Here is a 19,702-nt window from a genome sequence, read left to right as displayed (position 1 = left end):
GCACTTGGCAGCCTGGCCCTTTCCTCACCGCGAGGGGCGAGGATGTCACTTGGCACTACAGGCCTCCAGTTTGGCTTTTCTCACCTCCCACATGTACTACTAGGTAGCCCCCCCCAGAGAGCGGCCAGCCACGGGGGTGGAGCTCAGGAGTTCACTGTGTTTTTTTATCCCTCCTTGCGAGGTGAGCTTTGTAGCCTTATGGCGTTTTCTCATTAACTAATAGAAGGATCTTTTTTCCGGAAAAAAAAAAAGAAACAAGCTCCCAAAGCTTGGTATCAGAAGATTCATACATATTTGATTGGACATGGATTTCAAAAGTCCTATAAAAAGCACTTTATATGTGAAAAAGGTTGAGCAAGATTTGCTTATTATCATTATCTATGTAGATGACATGTTAGTGACATGCACCAATGAGGATTTCATTATTACAGACTTCAAAGCTAATGTTGCCTCAAATATTGAGATGTCAGATCTTGATCTTTTGCACTGCAATCTTGGTATGCAGTTTATACAAAAAGATGACGATATAGTCATTGATAAGCAATCCAAGTACATCAAGGCACTGCTAAAAATCTTTGATATGGAAAGTTGTAAACCAATCTCCACATTGATGGAACTTGGTGTAAAACTTAGTTTGCAAGATGCTGGCAAACCATTCGACATAACCAAGTATGATCAAGTTGTTGGATGCCTGATCTATTTATGCAACTCCTCATGGTCAGACATCTAGTATGATGTGTCATAGCTTTCAAAGTTCATGCATTGCCCAAGCACTAAGCATTGGCATGCAGTTAAACATATCTTTCAATACTTGCAAGGCACTCAAGATCTGGGATAATTTTATGCCAAGATGGGTGATTTACAGCTGCAAGCCTTCAGTGATTTTGATTGGGCAGGCGATTATGATACACGATAGTCCACATTTAAAAATTATTTCTTTCTTGTTGGCAATTCGTGCATATCTTGGCAAGAAACAACCATCTATGGCAACATCATCCTATGAAACTGAATATAAAACAGCATTCACTGGTGACAATTGAATGTGTATAGTTGAGAAGATTAATAGAGGATCTTTGTGTCCCTTCCATTACCCCTACTCCTATTCTCACTGATAGTTAGAGTGCAATGGCAGTTGCCAAGAACCCAATTTTCATGCAAAGAGACCAAGCAAATTGAAGTGCATTGCCAGTATGTCAGAGAGGGACTCCATTTCGTACACACGACAATGTGACAAATCTTTTCGCTAAAACCTTATCATGTGAAAAGTTTGATTTCTTTTGCAAAGCTTTGGGACTCTTTCCTTTCAAAGAATGATCTGTAAACTTTGAACCTCACATTTGTACTACAAGGGGATTTGTTAGATATTTGGTAGTACTACATTGTGAGGTCATATACTTATGCCATGGGCTCTTTTGTCCCGCTGTGTTTTTTCCCATGGACATCTAAGTATTGAATCTTTCCTTTTAATATATGCAAGAATGTTTCCTTTTGAAATACGCAAGAAGGGTTTACACCCTCATGACATGAGGGTTTATACCGTCATGACATGTTAATACTGATGTCATTCGTGATGCCCATACAATGCCACATAGATAATTATCATAGTTTCTTCATAACGAGGTCTGATCCTTGGGTCACTTCCTCTCCTATTGGGGGGTGTTATAGTGGCAAACCGTGCAACTAATCTTGGGTTGATGCATTTTGCTACACAATTTTCTTGAATAGATATGCACAAAATTGATTTAGCTACTTGACCTTTCAAGTCCTCATGACACTTTGCCTCCTTTGGTCCCATACAAGGTTATATATAGTATACTGCCTACATGCTTGCAACACATGGTGAATAGTCATATAGATAGCCCTTGCAAGCATAGTATTGCAATGGGGCTAACTTTGAGTTTGACGGTTGGCATGTGCTTTTTTGAGACGTTATGTTGAACACCAAGTGAGGCTAGCACTCAACACCAGTAGAAAAATGCACAAATAGTGTTAAGACTAGAGGCATATGCTTGTAGGTGAAGCACTCTAAAGCTCTTATGACCTACATAGCAATAGTTGCTAGCTAAAATGTGCAGCATTAATTCATCTCATGTAGCCAAATATGATTCGCTTTACCTTGAGTATGATAGTAATAGGAAGCTACCGGTTTGCTAGCATATATTAAGCTCAATTGTATCTTCTCGTTCCAAGGTGCATCAACCCTTCACACAAACACAAGGGCAAAACAATCTAGCTTAAGATGGTTATGCATGCTGAGGTGTTTATTCATTTTGGAATTTTATATACCTTAAGGTAGCTACTGTATATGAATTCTATTACACTTTTAAAATATCCACCATGTGCCTATATTGATGTGATATTACATTGCTCAAATATTTCACCACTCACATTTTTGTGATATGGGAATACCTACATGGAAAGCACACATAGGCAATACAAAGGTTAAACTTTTCTTTTTTCTCAGTACCCATGCCAAACACATGTAGAATGAATGCATGGTGGGCCAAAGTAGCAGCTCTATGTTATTTTAAAAACCATGGTCACTCCTTTCCTTAATGTTTTTAATCTTTTAAGGTATTATATATGCCATATATATCCTCTCATTTACACATCTTGCATATAGAGAAGCCTATTTCATAAATCTCAGCTTTTTCTCTCTTCTCAATGCAATATTGGGTAGCATAAGATGTACTTATCCATAATCCTGGTAATCGAAGGTTCTAAACCTTCCTTGTAATGAATTACAACCCAAAGTATGAGTACCTTCCTTGTAATGAATTATAATGGATTATAACCTTCCTTGTAATGGATTATAACCCAAATGATGAGTACCTTCAATAATGATTGACTTATGAAAATTACAAGGTCAATGATTGACCTTGTGACGATTACAAGGTTAATGATAACATACTTTGACTAAGATTCTTCTAGGAACATCTCAGCCAATCACCTTAAGGTTTGTGTGCACCAAGCTATGTGTAATGGGTAATTGTCCCCTAGATATGTTATTGCACCTTGCAATATTGGTTTATGAGCCATGATTATTTGACCATTCTCCCATAGTGGTTATGGTTTTTTTTTCTTGACTCAATGAAATTGATCTTATGCATATGAGGCTAGTCCAATTGTCATTCAATTATTGAAGTGACAGTGACAAATTGTAGGATAGCACATGCATGCCCATGCACATGATTTATTGAAGTGATAGTGATGACAAATTGTAGGATAGGAGGCGCATGCATGCACACACACACATGCGCATGTATGCATTTTTTTCTTTGTCATCTTTTTGGTGTTAACTTTTCTTTTAGTAACTTTTTTATTACACTTGCCTCACCTTTCATTGTACATGTATGGCTTGCATAGTTCAAGTGCCTTGTTACATAACCCCCCCCCCCCCTCTCTCTCTCTCTCTCTCTCTCTCTCTCTCTCTCTCTCTCTCGTAATAGAAGATATATTACCCAAATTACTTTACAAATGGCCACATGGCCGCCGCCAGGTGATGTACTAACTTTCCCTCACTAATTACTATGAACCACATTCGTAGCTCAGAGTATCCTCATGCAATATATAGCCGTGTCATTCTCCACCAAATGAGCTGATCGCACAAGGAGACTTGCCACAATAGTAGCCCTTTTATACGAGCTATGTGAGCTATAATACCAACTTTTGCATCAAATATGAAGGCATTCCTAGTTAACCAAATATGAAAGCATTCCTAGTTAACCAGATATGCCATAAACCTCTCCACCTAAAAAAATGAAAGAAAACTGAATGTTCTGGGTTATCCGGCCCATTTGGAATCTTGCCGAAAATCCAGTCTTTAACCTTTACGGGCCTATTTGTCAACGGAATCCATCTGCAGCAAAGAAAGGAAATCCTACACCGTCTTTGCCACACTGGACATGAAATGAAAAGATATGGGCACGTTTCCAAGCATGTAGTACAAACACATAATTACCAGAAGCAATCCGCCCCGCTTTCACAACTGGTCCCCCAATCCAGCCCCTCAACTACCATAGAATTCAACCGCTGATCTAAAGGCTTCCATTTAGTGTGTGCCAATGCCTCCTTCCATGAGATCATCAAATGAGAAAGGAGAGGTGAAGCCACCACTCGAACCTAATGGAAACCATTCACTACATCCCACCATGTACCATCAATCCTGGTATTACCATGCACAAGTGTGATCTCCTCTATGAGGGCCTTAGCCATTACCACCCATGGCTCTTGAGATACACACATACCTTGCAATAAAGACCATCTCCTAGCGATCATATGTAATCTGACATCTAATAGGGCTGCCCCTCCACTCCTCTTAGGAATAGTACATGTTCCCAAGAAATCCACGTTTGCCCTGGCTTATTTTCTACTCTTTTCCATAACATAAATCTAATTGGTTGTTGTATCTGATGCAAAGCTTTGCCCGTCCATGGCAATAAAGGCAAGAAAAAAGATATCATGCTAATTATAATGGATCGTGTCACTTTGAGCTGAACATGCATAGGCCAACCCGGAGATTTCCAATACACAAAATTTTCATTTATCCTTGTAGAAATCCATACCAACAAAGCCTATGAATCAACATAAACTCCAATCGGATAACCCAAGTGGTGCGTGATGCATCCCCTTTGTATGACCTATCTATTCTAGTTGAATCATAACCACCTCTTGCCCCTCGAAGCCCTTACATAATTGATTCCAATTTGTACATTTAGTATATTATGCAAAATATTCTGACCTTTAATAAATCCATATTGCCTTTGGATAAATCAAAGTAGGAAGAAATTGCTACAAACTGTTGGCCAAGACCTTTGAAAATATCTTATACATGATCCCCATCAATGTGATTGGTCTCCATTGATGTAGAATAACTGGGGATGGAACTTTAGGCAATAAACGTACAAGCCCAATCTTTCAACTCATAGGCATGATACCTGTATTCCACACCTCCTGAAAAATAGAAGCGAGAGGGACCTTTAACTCATCAACATACTTTGTGAAAAGCTAATTGGGGACCCATCCCATCTTGGACTTTTCCCTTTAGGCAAATGCATCAACACATCTTCCACCTCATTTGCAGAAATATCACTTTCCAATTCATTTTTGCAGAAACGTATGATACCTGGTAATGAACCAAGTGAAACAAAGACTCTCTAGTTGCAATGACATTAGGAGATATGACCTCCTGCGGACCCAATAAATGGCAGTAAAAGTCCATACACATATCTAGAACACGAGTAGGATCAGTAATCAATGCTCCTTGCTTGTCTTGCAAAACGACAATATTCTCACCTACATGCTTTTGGTGCAAACGAGCAAAGAACATATGTGACTGACAATTAGAATCCATTAGGGCATCCATTCGAGCCATAAGCTTATATCTCACATATTGATTCTCATGCAATGCTGTAACCTAATGGGACAACCAATCAATAGCTATCTTAATGTCAGGGCAAGAACTGTCCTCTTGAACCACCTGGTTCAAATCAACCAACAAACGATTCTAGGTTCTGCAACTTCTCCCTAAAATATGATGCATTATGCATCCCATACTGGCGAGCAAGCTTTTTAATATTGAACATACAACACTCCCAAGCTGACACCCCAACAGAGATTACATGGCCTCGAAAGTTTTGTAACACCTGCAACATAAATTGATGGAAAATAGTATGCTCCAAGAAAGTTTGGTTAACCTTAAGAGTAGCCTTCCTCACTAATGGCCTATAAGCATTCCACATAATGGCTATACATCTCCAATACCAAAGAAAAATGATCTGACAAAATATGGTTATATTTCACCTGCATGGACAATAACTTTGGCAAAAACAAATCATGTTGGTAAATATACATTCAGCCTAGACGAGCTCCTGTACCCACGTATTGTTGAGAGGCATATGTAAATCCTCTCTCATGGGGTGTAGCCATGACCACATATCTTGTTTCAAAACTTGATTCGCAAACACGTTCCAGTTGAGCCTCTCCAGGCCATCCATAATAGAGTTAGGTGTAGAAGCATGCTCCGGCAATTCATATACATTAAAATTGCCCAGCACAAAGCCAAGCTTAGCGTTGCACAAACACAATAAATCGTCCCATAACTAACGCTGTTGTGTAGCACCATTAGGCACATATAGCCCCACAAGCCATAATGTTTCATCCATAAACTCCACTTCCACAACAATGAACTGCCCTCGAACATCCTGCATAACCACTGATGGCTTAAATTGAGATTTCACTACAATCATGACCCCTGATTATGTAGTGGGGTGTCCACTATAAAACACACAAAATTCCTGAAGGCTCACCTTGGAAAAGAAGTGTCAATTGCCCCCATTTACAAAAAAATGTAGAACTCAACACTTTTATAATGGGATTATATATAATTGGTTGGTATTGTACATACAATTGCATATTGCTTGAGTTTAAAACATCCACTTTGAAGTGCGTACAATTATATATAATTGGTTGGTACTGTATATACAATTGCATATTGCTTGAGTTTAAAACATCCACTTTGAAGTGCATAATCATCATGTCACCCTCTGAGGTAAAGCTGTCTATCATTAAACATAATCCTAGCCCAAAAATTGCTATGGCTTGAAAAAAGAATATGGGTCCAAAATTATTTATCACTATTAGTGACAAGCCTCGAACCTTTGAGGTTTAATTTTTTGAGAAAACCTTACCATACTATTAATTAATTTTTTGAAAGGTGGTGGGATCTTGCTGGATTTCTCCAGAGAATTCATAGCTTCGCCGCCTCTTTGTGGCTTTCGTAGGCTTTTTTTCTTTTCTTAGCATGTTCGTCTCTCTCGCGCGGTTCCTAGCGTATTTGCTTAGAGGAAGGTGTCTCTCTCATGTGCCCGGCGTATTCGCTTAGAGTAGGGAGCAACACTAAGGTGCTAAGGTTCAAACCTTTGGTTTGAACCTTAGTATACTCATTAATTAGTGCCCGTTTGTGGGCACTAATTAATGAATATGTCACTTAGAGTGAATATAGCTCTATGCTACATCTTGCTAAAAACTTTGATAATATAAAGGAGAGAGTTCACACTTTTTTCAAAAAGTGGCATATTCATGTGTCACTACTAACACTCATTATTTAGCAAGAATGTGATGTTGTTTATCTTGACTTACATAGTATGAATGTCAATGTAATTAAGAAAAAAGGCCCATTACAAGTGTTTGTGAACTTGAAAAGCAAAGATGGTAACGCATGGTATAAAAAGCAAAGATGGTAACACATGGTATAAAAAACAAAGATGGTAATGAATGGTATAAAAAGAGTATACCTAAGCCTTTCATTGTGGGCAATGTACTTTTTCTACTATACAAAGCTAATTTCTATAACTTGTGCTCTTTGAGTTCAAGTTTGCATTTAGAGCATCTATCTTTTATCTTTTCACTTTGGCATAGCCACACATAGAATTTCCTTTACTTTCTACCCCATCCACATGGATAATGGCCCCTCATTTGTTTGTGTCTTTCACATGGCCTCTCCCAATTTTATCGTGCAGAGAGAGTCTTTCACATGGCCTCTCCCAATTTTATCGGGGAGAGAGAGAGAGAGAGAGAGAGAGAGAGAGAGAGAGAGAGAGAGAGAGAGAGAGAGAGAGAGAGAGAGAGAGAGAGAGAGAGAGAGAGAGAGAGAGAGAGAGAGAGAGAGAGAGAGAGAGAGAGAGGTATTAACATCTCCTAAACGCCGAAATGGCCCATGAGACCAAAACAAGGTACAACTGATGATGATGATGATGTCTCATCATAACAAATATGAAAGAAAGAATGAAAATAGTAACATCCTAAGAGAGAGAGAGAGAGAGAGAGAGAGAGAGAGAGAGAGAGAGAGAGAGAGAGAGCTTGATTTTATGGTGGTTTATCCTTGTATGAGGATTTCAAAGATTGGGCAGGTAAAATCGCGAATGTCATCATGCACGTGTGTAGAGATCTGTAAGGGGACTTAGAGTACGTTCAAGCACACATTGGAGATGAGCCCTAGCTCGCGGTGGGTGGTGCCATTAGAGTGTGAAGCATTTTCATGCCCCCAAAATAGAAAAGGGCGCTAAAAAGCTGTGTGTTTTTAAACTATTCGCAAACTAAGCCAGAGGAATTAAGACTTTGATGCTTTTTTATATTTCGTTTGATGCCTCCTCTAGTGGCAAGCTCCAGCCTCTTGCGTGAATGGTCTCACACTTATGTGTTTTTGGAAATGAGACCCATGACATTTTGACTCCATCTCCATTCCACAAAAAAGAAAGAAAGAAAAAAAAGCCTCTTGTGTGAACGGTCTCTTACTCGTGTTTTTGGAGATGAGACCCATGACATTTTGACTCCATGTCCATTCCCAAAAAAAAAAAAAAACATTCCAACGTATTAGACATCTAATAGTCAGAAACCCTGAAACCTCACACGCATCGATCCCCTTTCGTGTTGCAGAAACCCTTACAGCTTGCAGTTCTTTCCGGTTATGTTGTTTTCATCCAAGGATTAGGGTTTTTCCACCATCCAGGCGGTCTATTTAGGGTTTATTCTAGTCTTACATGATCCGTGGGTAGACAGTTCTCTTCAGCTATGGCGACAGGTTCAACTCAGGACAGCTTAAGAAAGGTTCTCGGTGCCATCAAAGACTCTACCAAGGTCGGTCTTGCGCAGATCAACAGCGAATACAAGGTATGGAGCTTTTCCTCTCCGCCACCTCGCTTCAGATCCCCTTGAAAACGCTTCTTATGATCTCTGAGTGCAGCAATGGTGGGTTTTGGCTTCTGTATCTACGGTTTTTGCATAGTCACAAATCTGATCGGCATTTTTGTATCTTACCGCCGCTTCACAGGATCTCGACATAGCCATTGTTAAAGCCACCAATCACGTGGAAAGCCCACCTAAGGAGAAACATGTGAGAAGTGCGTGCCACTTCTTTATCAGATGGTTTTTTTCGATAGATCTATGGCAGACTAATCCCGGAATAAATCTCAGGCTGATTGTGATTGTAGCTACATAATCTGTCTTAAGGTCCTATGTCAGGAAGATTTGGAAGAGTTGTGAGTGTCTACTTTAGGAACAGGACTTCTGATTAGTAGGCTCAACATTTGTCTTGGTTTCTTCATTCTCATGCAATACTTGGATCACAACGGAAAATACAATTCGAAGGGTAAATACTTTTGTTTTTATATTGTCCAACATACAGCTATCTTTGCGGCTACGTCTGCAGCGAGACCTCGAGCTGATGTTGCATACTGTATTCACGCTCTTGCAAGACGAGTTTCCAAGACTCACAATTGGACTGTAAGACAGGCATATTGCTCATTGTGCTGCTTCATGATTTGGCAAACAACTTTAGGACTTCAAACTTAGCAGCACTGTTGCCGTTCAAACAGGTTGCTTTAAAATCTTTGATAGTTATTCATCGCATCTTGAGAGAAGGAGATCCTACGTTTAGAGAGGAGCTTATCAATTATTCTCGGTCAAGAAGGCTTGCATTCAACCTATCTAATTTCAGAGATGAATCCAGTCCCAATGGTAGGTTGTGGTCTTTTTATGCTAGTTTCTTAGTTTGTATTCTAAGGTGGTGCTAAAAATGGTGTAAAAAGAGCCAAAGTAATGATATACCAGGTGGAGGTCTTATAACCTCAATGATTTATGATATACCAGGTGGAGGTCTTATAACCTCAATGATCCCCCATCCCTGTTCCCCATCCCCCCCCCCCCTCTCTCTCTCTCTCTCTCTCTCTCTCTCGGTCTCGGCCGCCTGGTCCACGACTGCCCTTTTTATGGCAGCTCCAGATCGGGAAATTTATCCAGCGTCACAAAGACGCTTTCCCACTAACAGTAGACATGGTGAGTCTCTGATCAGCCATTGACTCTTCTATTCAGGACATTTTGGATGGATGAAGATTTGTACGTAATGTCTAAATCTTACATCCAAATACATTTTCAGCCATGAGCTGAAAGTGCTTAAAGCACATAAATAGCTCTGATTTTTGCTTCATAGCATAGACCCAGCTGAATTTGGAAAGGTCATCAATAAACGTAACAAAGTGGAGATAACCTCCAATGGATGGTGTCCTACATACATCACTATGTACGAGATGGAATTTCGGGGCAGCCCTCACTAAACCATCCTTGGGAAATGGTGCCCGATGCATTTTGCCTAAGATGCAAACCTCACATACATGTTTGACAAGTGCATCAAGTGCCGGCAATGTGGAGACCATATCATGCCTTTGTAGGCATAGTAGACTAGCAAAGTTTAGGTGACCAAATCAAGCTTGCCAAAGCTCTGCATTTGTTACACTGGATGTACTAGACACTTTATGTGCATCATATGCATCTCTCATATGCATCAAGTTTGTAGAGACCATGACATAAAGTACGAGATGCAATAATAATATCCCCATCATTGCAATCATGCACAGTGCATCTATCATCCATAAAATGGACCACTAGGCTAGACCCAACAATGGCCGAAACTGATAGGAGATTCTGCTTGATACTTGGTACATACAATATACGAGAGAGAGTAATCATCCCGCCATTTGCAGCAGTGAGCACAATCTTTCCAACTCCTTTGACAGCATGACTGGAGTTGTTTACACATGTATCCTTGGGAGCATCCTCCAAGGAAGAGAAGAGATGCATCAGCCAGAGACATGCGAGTCTTTCTTCTCCTCTTTTGCAAGCCTCTTTTATATAGTGCCCCGGCTTCGGATAGTAATTACATTTACCCTTCTTCTTGGGCTTCTCACTGCCACCCTTGTCCACATCCTTGCTAGAAGCGACAGTTATCCCACCGTTAGTCTTGTAGCCGTTGGCACTGGATGCCTTGTCTTTACCTTTGCCTTGAGCGGCAAAAGTGTGATAACCAATCCTCATTCTCGACCTGTTTGTTTGGGATTGCTCCTCTTGTAGAAGCAAAGGCACTAGCTCATCAAAAGAAAAGGCACTAGCTCATCAAAAGAAAAGGCAGTGTAGTAGCAAAACCCTGAGAGGTGTTAGGCAATGCATTGAGGATGGTACAAGAGAATTGTCTGGAATAAGCTCATCAATGTTTGCAAGTTGTTCTTGAAGATCTTTCACCTTCGTGAGATACTTATCCATAGAGTCACCCTCGTCCATATGCGAATGTTCCGGCTTTTGCAAGTAGGCCACACAAGCCTCATTGCGCATCTGCCATAGTGTGTAAAGGCATCCCATGCTAACTTAGCAGTGACACATAAATAGATGTGCGGTATGGTACTCCTCTTCATTGAGAGAGAGCAATGAGAGCATGTGCTTGTGCATCTCTAGAATCCCATCGTCTCTGATCTGCAGCAATAGGAGGTGTAGTAGCCACTGGACAAGCATCATCACCTGTGACAATATGTCAAAGCCCTTTGGCTACCAATAGATGGCACAAAATTCCTCACAGCTTCTGTTTTCTACTGTTCATGTGTGGCATATGGAGCTTGACATGACATACATGTATGGCTTGTGGAGCCTGACATGGTGTGTCTATATGGCATATGGAGCCTGACATGACAGTATATGTATGGCTCATGGAGCCTGACATGATAATACATGTGTGGCTTGACATGGTGTACATGTATGGCTCATGGGCACCTTGTTTCCGTGTCATAGCTTCCGTGTTATAGCTGCCCTTCCGTTACAATAGATACCTCATCATATAGGCCCACAACGGGAGGTAGTCCTGTCAAGCTTGTCCTCGGTAGAGCGCACCCCGAATACATTATTACCAACCATGACTCAAAGCAAACTATCAAATTGTCACTAGTAAGTGTCACTTGACAATGCACTGAAGACACTCAATGTGCTAGAAATTGTGCATCTCAGTGTATTTGGGGAATGCCTATTTATGAGGCTTTATCCTTTTATTCTCCTATTTAGTAGATCGTGGGCTGTCGGCCAGCTCCTAGTAGTAGTCGGCCATCTTTCCAGCAAGAGGCCCTCTCATATTCACTCTAACCTAATTGACAAGCACATGTTCTACACCATTTGTTGGCTGGTATTGTAAAAGTCTCTTGCTACATAACATGATGTTCATTGTCTGATGTCTCTCTCTCCGGTGTTGGTGGTGGTGGTGGTGTGTGGGCTGTGTTTTCAGCCATGGGCAGCAGTGGAGGTGTTTCTTTGCTTGTGCTTCAGCCTTGCCTTTGCTTGAGAGGGGGCTGTCGGTCCTGTGCTTTCTCGGTGTTGGCGTTTGGAGCAGAGCTCTGGACAGCAGTTGGTGGTCCTCTTCTTTGCGTGTGGAGTGCCACAGACTTGTGGCATCTTCAGCTTGCCTCTTCTTTGATGAATCTACCTCCTTTGTGGGTGTTTTTTTGGCAAGTTTTGGTGGACGGTTTGCTATTGTCCAGCCTCTTTCTCAGTTTTGAGAGGGAGCTGCTTGTTCCTCGTATCTCGTTCCATTGGAAAAGTGTTGGAGATTGGTTGTGGAGTGATCATCTGTGGCACAATATTCTTCCATAGATCATTCAATGGGTGTAATAATCCTGATGGTGTTTGTCGATCAAACTTGACCACTGATAAACCAAACCATTCTCGAATCATAAAGTTCAATGTCCTTTCTCATAGTAGGCCAATAGAAGTAGCTCTCCAAAGCTTGAAGTGTAGTCAAAGTGTGTCTATGTCCCATGTAGGGACTGCGGAGGAGCATGGCACTCTTCCATTACTTTGTTCTCAATTCCTTGTGTCACACATGACCTAGTTTGTATCATAAGAAAACCCTTCTTGATGACATAAAAAGTCACCAAATTTCTATTTTGCAATCTGTTCCAAAACATCTTTGGAATCCTCTTTGGTAGCATAAGGATCTTTCATCAAAGTGAAATCCATATGGTAATCCATAGAAACCTCGTGATTCAAGGGTCTTCGAGATTGAGCATCTGCTACTTTGTTGTCTTTACCATGGGTATGCATAATCTGAAAATGAAATTGGGCCAAATAACTAGACCATCTTATATGCTTTTTTGATATCTTAGGTTGAGATATCAAATACCTAAGACTTTGATGATCCCTCTTGATAACAAACTTGTGCTTTCGTAATTCCTGAAATACCATTTACAAGTGCTTTCGATGCTCTTCTTCGTTCTTTAAACGCACAATAATGTCATCAAAGAAAGTAGTTGTAAACTTTCTCTGAGCTCAAAATATTCTTTCCATCATTCGGTTGAAAGTAGCTAAGGCATTAGTAAGACCAAAAGGCATCACCAAATACTCATAGATGTTGGCATTCATGGTGGCTCAAAGAAGGTGATGATGTTCATGGTGAAGACAACATTAGTGGCTAAGCAAAGGTGATTAGTATTAATCACATGATTAAGCTAATGAGAGGCATGATGAAAACATGGACAACATATAGATGAGAATGTGAGATGTGTTGTATCTCTTCCATTAGGTATGTGCTTTTATATAGACAAGAGTACAAAAGGATTAGCCAAATGATTAAGCCATAATCTCAATTAACATTCTTCTAGATTTGAGCACCCATCTCCTAAAAGTGTGCACCCACTTGCCTAGTTTTGAGGGATAGTGGAATCTTCCATCCTCTAGATTTACTGTAACTTGGTTGAACACAATGCTAATCAATACACTTAAATACACTAAGATTTGATGGATACTTGCTGAAATACAAGAAGTAAATTGGTGAATTGACAAGAGACACAATGAGCCGGAACGGGCAACCCCTCCCTCAAATAAAGTATATTGATCTTAGGAGAATCAAGTACATAGTGTCATGGGCATTTCTGACCGGATTTCCATACCAATGCATATGAATACAGTATTGCAAACAAGTGGTTGTCGATGTAGACTTGCAATCCACACTACCCTCTCAAGTGCCGGTGTTTCCTACCATCTGCTCTCTATTGTTCCACCAACACATAGTAGTAATAATCTGCAAGAGAGCACGTAGGACAAGAGAACGCTACACAGGGTATGTGATCTTGTAATCCGGTTCCTCCTTGCTACTTGCTCCCATATTTAAGCATAAAAGCTTACCAATAGCAAGTAGAGTCAATGATAGCGGAAGTCTTCGCGATGGAAGTCCTTGGAGTGTTGAGATCTTCAATTTGTTGCATTTCTTCGCGACAAAAGTCTTCAAGAGGATGAAGGGAATCTTGGAAAAGCTTCCCCTATGGTTCAACTTGAGAAAGGAGGGCTGAAATTAGGGTTTTCAGCAAAAAGACCAAAAATTACAGCAATAAAGAGAGCTGTTTTGTTGAATTTCAGTCATTGGGAGTGTGTAAGAGAGTGATTAGCATCCGGAAACACTCTTGGAAGCTTGAAAAAAACACCTTAGCAAGCTTGGAAATGGAGTTGGGAAGGAGAAAGTGTAGAAAATGCAGCCCAACAGCCCTCACGAAGGAGGCGCCAATCTCTAGAGAGAGGAGGAGGAGAGAGGTGGTGAGTTGTCCAGTGTAGGTGGAAGGCAGGTGCTTTGTGGAGCAAGCTAGAGTGGACACATGGCTGGTTACTCCCTTTGTACAAAGGGGATAAGGTCTGGGCGGTGGACATTGGGTTATGTCCACCTCGGGACATCAGTGTGTGTGAACACCGGGTTGGTCATAATTTATAAGTGAGTTTTGGCCGCCCAAAACTTAATGAAGTGTGTACACACTCACTTATAAATTAGTGCTAACTCTTAAGGCCAGGTTTATGACCATTACTCACCACCTGTCACATGCCACATAACCACGTCAGCAAACAGTTTCACACGCACGGTTCGCGGGCGGCGGGCGTCCCTTTACCCGGAACTACACATTGGTCAAGCAAGCATGAAAACAGCATGCAATTTCAATTGCAAGCAAGCACATAAAGATGCTATGCAATGCAGCATTGATATGGACGATCCCTGTTCATGAGACTATACCAAAATAGACGTGCTCCAGGCAAGTACACGAGGTACCAGACCCAATGGAACAATAATCCACCAAGCATTTCCGGGCATGTACACGGAGGCACAAGTCCCAACGGAAAGCCAAGTCCACAGTATCACATGAGTGGCATCAATCCCCGGCATATACAACTGCCATGGACACGAGTCCAATGTACATACATGATGAGAAAGCACGGGTGGACCAATTGGGTGGCCAAATGGTAACTTTTACTACCTTCCTTTACCATTCTATTGCGTGGTAAATATGTCATTAACCTTTGAACCATATGCCCTTATCCCCAATGTCACATGGATAATTTGGTGTTTTCAACACCCTCCCTCAACAAAATATCCATGGCTACTATGATGACAATGCTAGTTCTAGTTATTGTTTACAACACTGGTTATGATGATCATCCACGTGCCCGTATATACTCATGGTGGTTTACAATGCCAGAAGTTGATGAGAGAGATGCTAGGATCCTAGTTATGTTTACATTTCGCTTAGGATAAAGGGGTGACTATAGGTAGGCAGGTCCTACTGGTCTTAGCAAGCTTGGTTGTCGATGAAGTAGTTGGCCTTGGTAGAGGCATCTAGCTCTTGCTGGTGTAGTTCTTTGTGCTCTTTATATTGATGAAGATCTTTGTGCTCTTGGTCTTCTTTGTGTCTTTACATCCATGAAGAGCTTTTTCTCCACTTGGATTGTAGTCCTTGTCTTCCTTCTTGTGATGATGCTGACATCTTTTCTTTTCTTGTTGATGAAGCTCAATCTGCGTGGTGTGCATGCCATCAATGAAGGATGCCATAGGTGATGTGAGAGGTCTTACCAATTGACGAAAGCAATGGCAGTGTCTAGCTCACTTACATGAAGTGTATGGCATAAGACATATCTAATCATGTGACTTTGAGTATGTAGAATGATCCCCCCTTGATTAGATGTGTGTATGCAAGGTGGATTTTGAGATGAGTACAGAAATCCCATTGTCCCAAACAATGCTGATACATATTTATACCTGATTTTGGATTAACAAATTGACCACTCAAATCAAGGGGCAAATCTGATTTGATGCTTTACAGAGGTTTAGCAATACTCAAATGTGAGATATGAACCATTAATGGCCCTAAAAACCTCATATGATTAGCACTAATCAAGGTATTAGTGAATGTAATTTTTTGGTTTTTGAGCAGAAAATACCTTGATTTGTAGAGCACCATCGGAGGGGCAAATCAAGGGGCTTTCTTGATATGAACCTTTGGCAAGCTGTAGCAAGTCCTCAATGGTAGGTTTGAACCCTCAATGGTCCAAAATCACCTCAATGATGAGCATTAATCACTTGATTAACAGAGGTAAAAAACTGTTTGCAGTGCACAAGAAGGGGTAACTTGGAGTGTTTAATTGAAGCCCTTCCACAATTCTTCTTCAAAACATCTTCAAGGGGTACTTATAGTAGAAGATTTAGTTGTGTTTGAAGCCCATAAACATGAGATTGACCAAAGTATGCATACCTTCATCTCTCTTTGGCCAAAATGGCTATTAGAGGCAAGACTAGTGCTGTAGTGATTTCTCCAAGTGTTTTTTTGAAAAAATAATATTGCAAACGGATGTGGCAGCCTCAAAAACCCCTGGAGACGAGTAGATTCACGTTGATTTGAAGCGACTAAGCCGCCATTACGTTTTTTCCCAAAAACTTGTGTTATTTTAATTCGCTTCTCCTGGTTACTTTAATGGACCAAAAAAGCTCAAAAGTTGTGAGCTCGTAGCTCTTACCATACGGTAGCTACAGCAAGGAGGACTTGGGCCAATTCAAACTGAAGACGACGAATTTGAAGAAAAACTCCAGATTTTTGCGTTTTGTTAATCGTCTTCTTCCGGCTTCTTCACGCGCAAATCGGCTTGATTGAGCCGGTTGGAGGATGTGCCTATGAGCTGTTGTGAAGCTCAAACTCGAAGTCCTTGATTTGGTTGTGTATCTAAGGAGAAATTGTGGCTATAATGGTAGGGGGTAGAAGAGAGAGATAACCTAAATGAGAAAAATGGAAAAATAGCTAATTATTCACTAATCAAGATGAGTATGTGAGGATGAGGCTAATGAGAGTGGAGTAGATGATAAGCATAGCATAATCACTAAATAGCATAGCTTTGATACCATGTTGGCATTCATGGTGGCTCAAAGAAGGTGATGATGTTCATGGTGAAGACAACATTAGTGGCTAAGCAAAGATGATTAGTATTAATCACATGATTAAGCTAATGAGAGGCATAATGAAAACGTGGACAGCATATAGATGAGAATGTGAGATGTGTTGTATCTCTTTCATTAGGTATGTGCCTTTATATAGGCAAGAGTACAAAAGGGTTAGCCAAATGATTAAGCCATAATCCCAATTAACATTCTCCTAGATTTGAGCACCCATCTCCTAAAAGTGTGCACCCACTTGCCTAGTTTTGAGGGACAGTGGAATCTTCCATCCTCTAGATTTACTGCCCTCCTTTGACTATTCTACTGCTTGGTAAATATGTCATTAACCTTTGAACCATGTGCCCTTATCCCCAATGTCACATGGATAATTTGGTGTTTTCAACAATAGAGCCCAAAGGTAGTCCTGAATGCGATCTTGTGAATGTCTTGAATGCGGTCTTATGAATGTCCTCTAGAACAATCCTGACCTGTGGTAACTACTCTTCAAGTCGATCTTGTTGAAGATAGTGGCTCCATCCAATCTATCTAGGACATCATCAATCCTAGGAAAAGGAAACCTGTTCTTCACTGTGATCTTGTTAAGAGTCTTGTAATCAATACACATACGCCAAAAACCATCCTTTTTTTGAACCAATAAGATTGGGGAGCAAAAAGATAATGAGCTAGGTCTAATCAAACCCTTTTACAATAGCTCGGTCATTTGCTTCAAAATTTCCTCTTGTTGAGCTTCTTGGCATGATGTCAATCTGATAATCTCTTTGGTTTCTTACTTTGGTTTGTTGGGACAATTTGCAGCCAAGTGTCCCTTCTTTCCCTTACCTCTTCCGAAGAAGCGGCATCGAAGATAGCAGGCCTATGAGTAGCCTCCTTGTTTCCTCCACGAGAAATAGACCAAGTAGCTCTAGATCCTTCTAAGATAAGCTCAACTCCCTTGGCTTTGGTGGCTTGATCCTTGATGAAATCTTCAAACATTTGAGCCCTTCTTTGATCATGTTCCCTCTTGGTTCTCCAATCAAGGACTTCTTTGTCTCTGAGAAATTGCCTGAATTGCTGAAAGTCATGATACTCTTTAGATGACGTTGGTTCCCATCCTGAAGTCCTGGATCGGCCTCTTAGCTATTCTCTTCATGAGGCCCTTGGTCTCCCTTTGCTCTCGATGTGGCTCTGTCACCCCAAGAAAGTTTTTTCATGAGAAATCTTGCTCTGATACCATTGTAAGCCCAACGGGGCGTGCAATGAGAGACTCAACCACGTGTCCAAGAGATGAAAATATAAAGAGAAAGAGGGGAAAGAGAAAAGGGAATGGGGATCTTGCACAGTACACCACACTGAGTGGGGAACGGGCTCTGGACAGGATCAATACAATCAATGAATACAAAACAAACAGATATGTCGATGTAGGATATCCAAGTCGATGTCGATGTCTAGGCACAAGATCTCTGACGCCGAGCACACCACGGGGATGACCCACAAGTATCTCTCACTCGGCTAGTACCAGATCCAATATCCAAATCCAAATCCAAGTTCAAATCCATGTTCATGTCCAAGCTCCATACCCAAGCTCCATGTTCATGTCGAGGTTCCATGTTCATGTCTAGGTTCCATGCCCAAGCTCTATGTTCCAAATCTAGATCCAAGTCCAATGTCCAAGTCTAAATCCAGTCCTAGATTAGAAGGCAGCCCACAAAAGAGGCCTCACAAAGGAGTCTGATTGAAGAAGCTCCATGAAGCATTTTGGGAGCTGAATGGTATAGTTAGGGTCAACACCTGGCCACAATAGCTAGTGGTTCGGTTTGGCCCACAACAGCTGTACGGTACTGGCAGGAGTCTTGGTGAAGTCGGCGGGGCAGCAGCACAGAGAGGTAGTGCTGGTGGCTCTTCTGAGAAGGCGGCAGCAGTCAAAACAGGCAGACGGCAGGGATTCTAGTGGCGGCAGCTGGCAATTTAGATGATGCAGCCAGACATGGAGCAGCACCAGTAGTTGCAATCTGGCAGTAGCAGCTTGGCGACAATTGGATGGTGTTCCAGGTAGTACAGAAGTTGGCGCTGACTGTAGCAGACAGCGGTTGCCAGGCGGAGAAATGGTTGGCGGCTGTCCTTCAAAAGCAACGTTCAGCATGTAAGGCAGAAGAGCAGAGATGGTACAATTGCACACAGGCAGCCACGACCAAGAAGTGGAGGGGGAAACGCTGGCTGGAACTGCAGTGCAGACTTGGGCGGTGCTAGCTGAGGTGGCAACGACGGCTCTGATGGCGGTGGTGATGTACAAGAGTCGCAGCCAACGAGAAGAAGTGCTTGCAGCAGGTGGCTGTGTGGGGTTGCAGACAACATAGACAAGGTGGCGGCAAGGAGCAACGCCCAGATGGCAAGGATAGGTGGATGCGGAAAAACTCCACGCTACCAAGGTCGAGACAGTGCTGTTGATGAACACCTTGCTTTGTCGATGATCATCCTTCATTGTTGATGAAGATGACAATCTTCACACCTCCTCGATCTTGATGATGTTGACGTAGATGATAAGCTCCAACCTCCCACGATGAAGAGAAGGGAGAGGTTCATGCCTTTTATACTTGTAAGAGACCCTGCTTTTTGCCAAAAAGCCTTCATGCTTTTGCTTTGCCTTTTTATGCT

At 41.5% G+C, this 19,702-nt stretch overlaps 1 protein-coding gene across 1 annotated transcript in view; it reads left to right on the top strand.

Annotated features, from left to right (window-relative positions):
• The first annotated feature begins 8,277 nt into the window (after positions 1-8,277).
• LOC147609381 (putative clathrin assembly protein At5g57200) overlaps positions 8,278-19,702 on the top strand; it is a 36,840-nt gene continuing 25,415 nt past the window's right edge. The window contains exons 1-4 of the mRNA XM_086787841.1: positions 8,278-8,670; positions 8,831-8,900; positions 9,185-9,282; positions 9,375-9,516. Coding sequence (XP_086643967.1) covers positions 8,572-8,670; positions 8,831-8,900; positions 9,185-9,282; positions 9,375-9,516 — 409 coding nt within the window. The 5' untranslated portion in view covers positions 8,278-8,571. The remainder of the gene's footprint in view (positions 8,671-8,830; positions 8,901-9,184; positions 9,283-9,374; positions 9,517-19,702) is intronic.

The sequence above is a fragment of the Cibotium barometz genome, chromosome 51 (assembly GCF_041138505.1).
Source record: "Cibotium barometz isolate CiBa-2024 chromosome 51, ASM4113850v1, whole genome shotgun sequence".
In the NCBI taxonomy this organism is placed as follows: Eukaryota; Viridiplantae; Streptophyta; class Polypodiopsida; order Cyatheales; family Cibotiaceae; genus Cibotium; species Cibotium barometz.
This window is presented reverse-complemented; position numbering and strand designations above follow the sequence as displayed.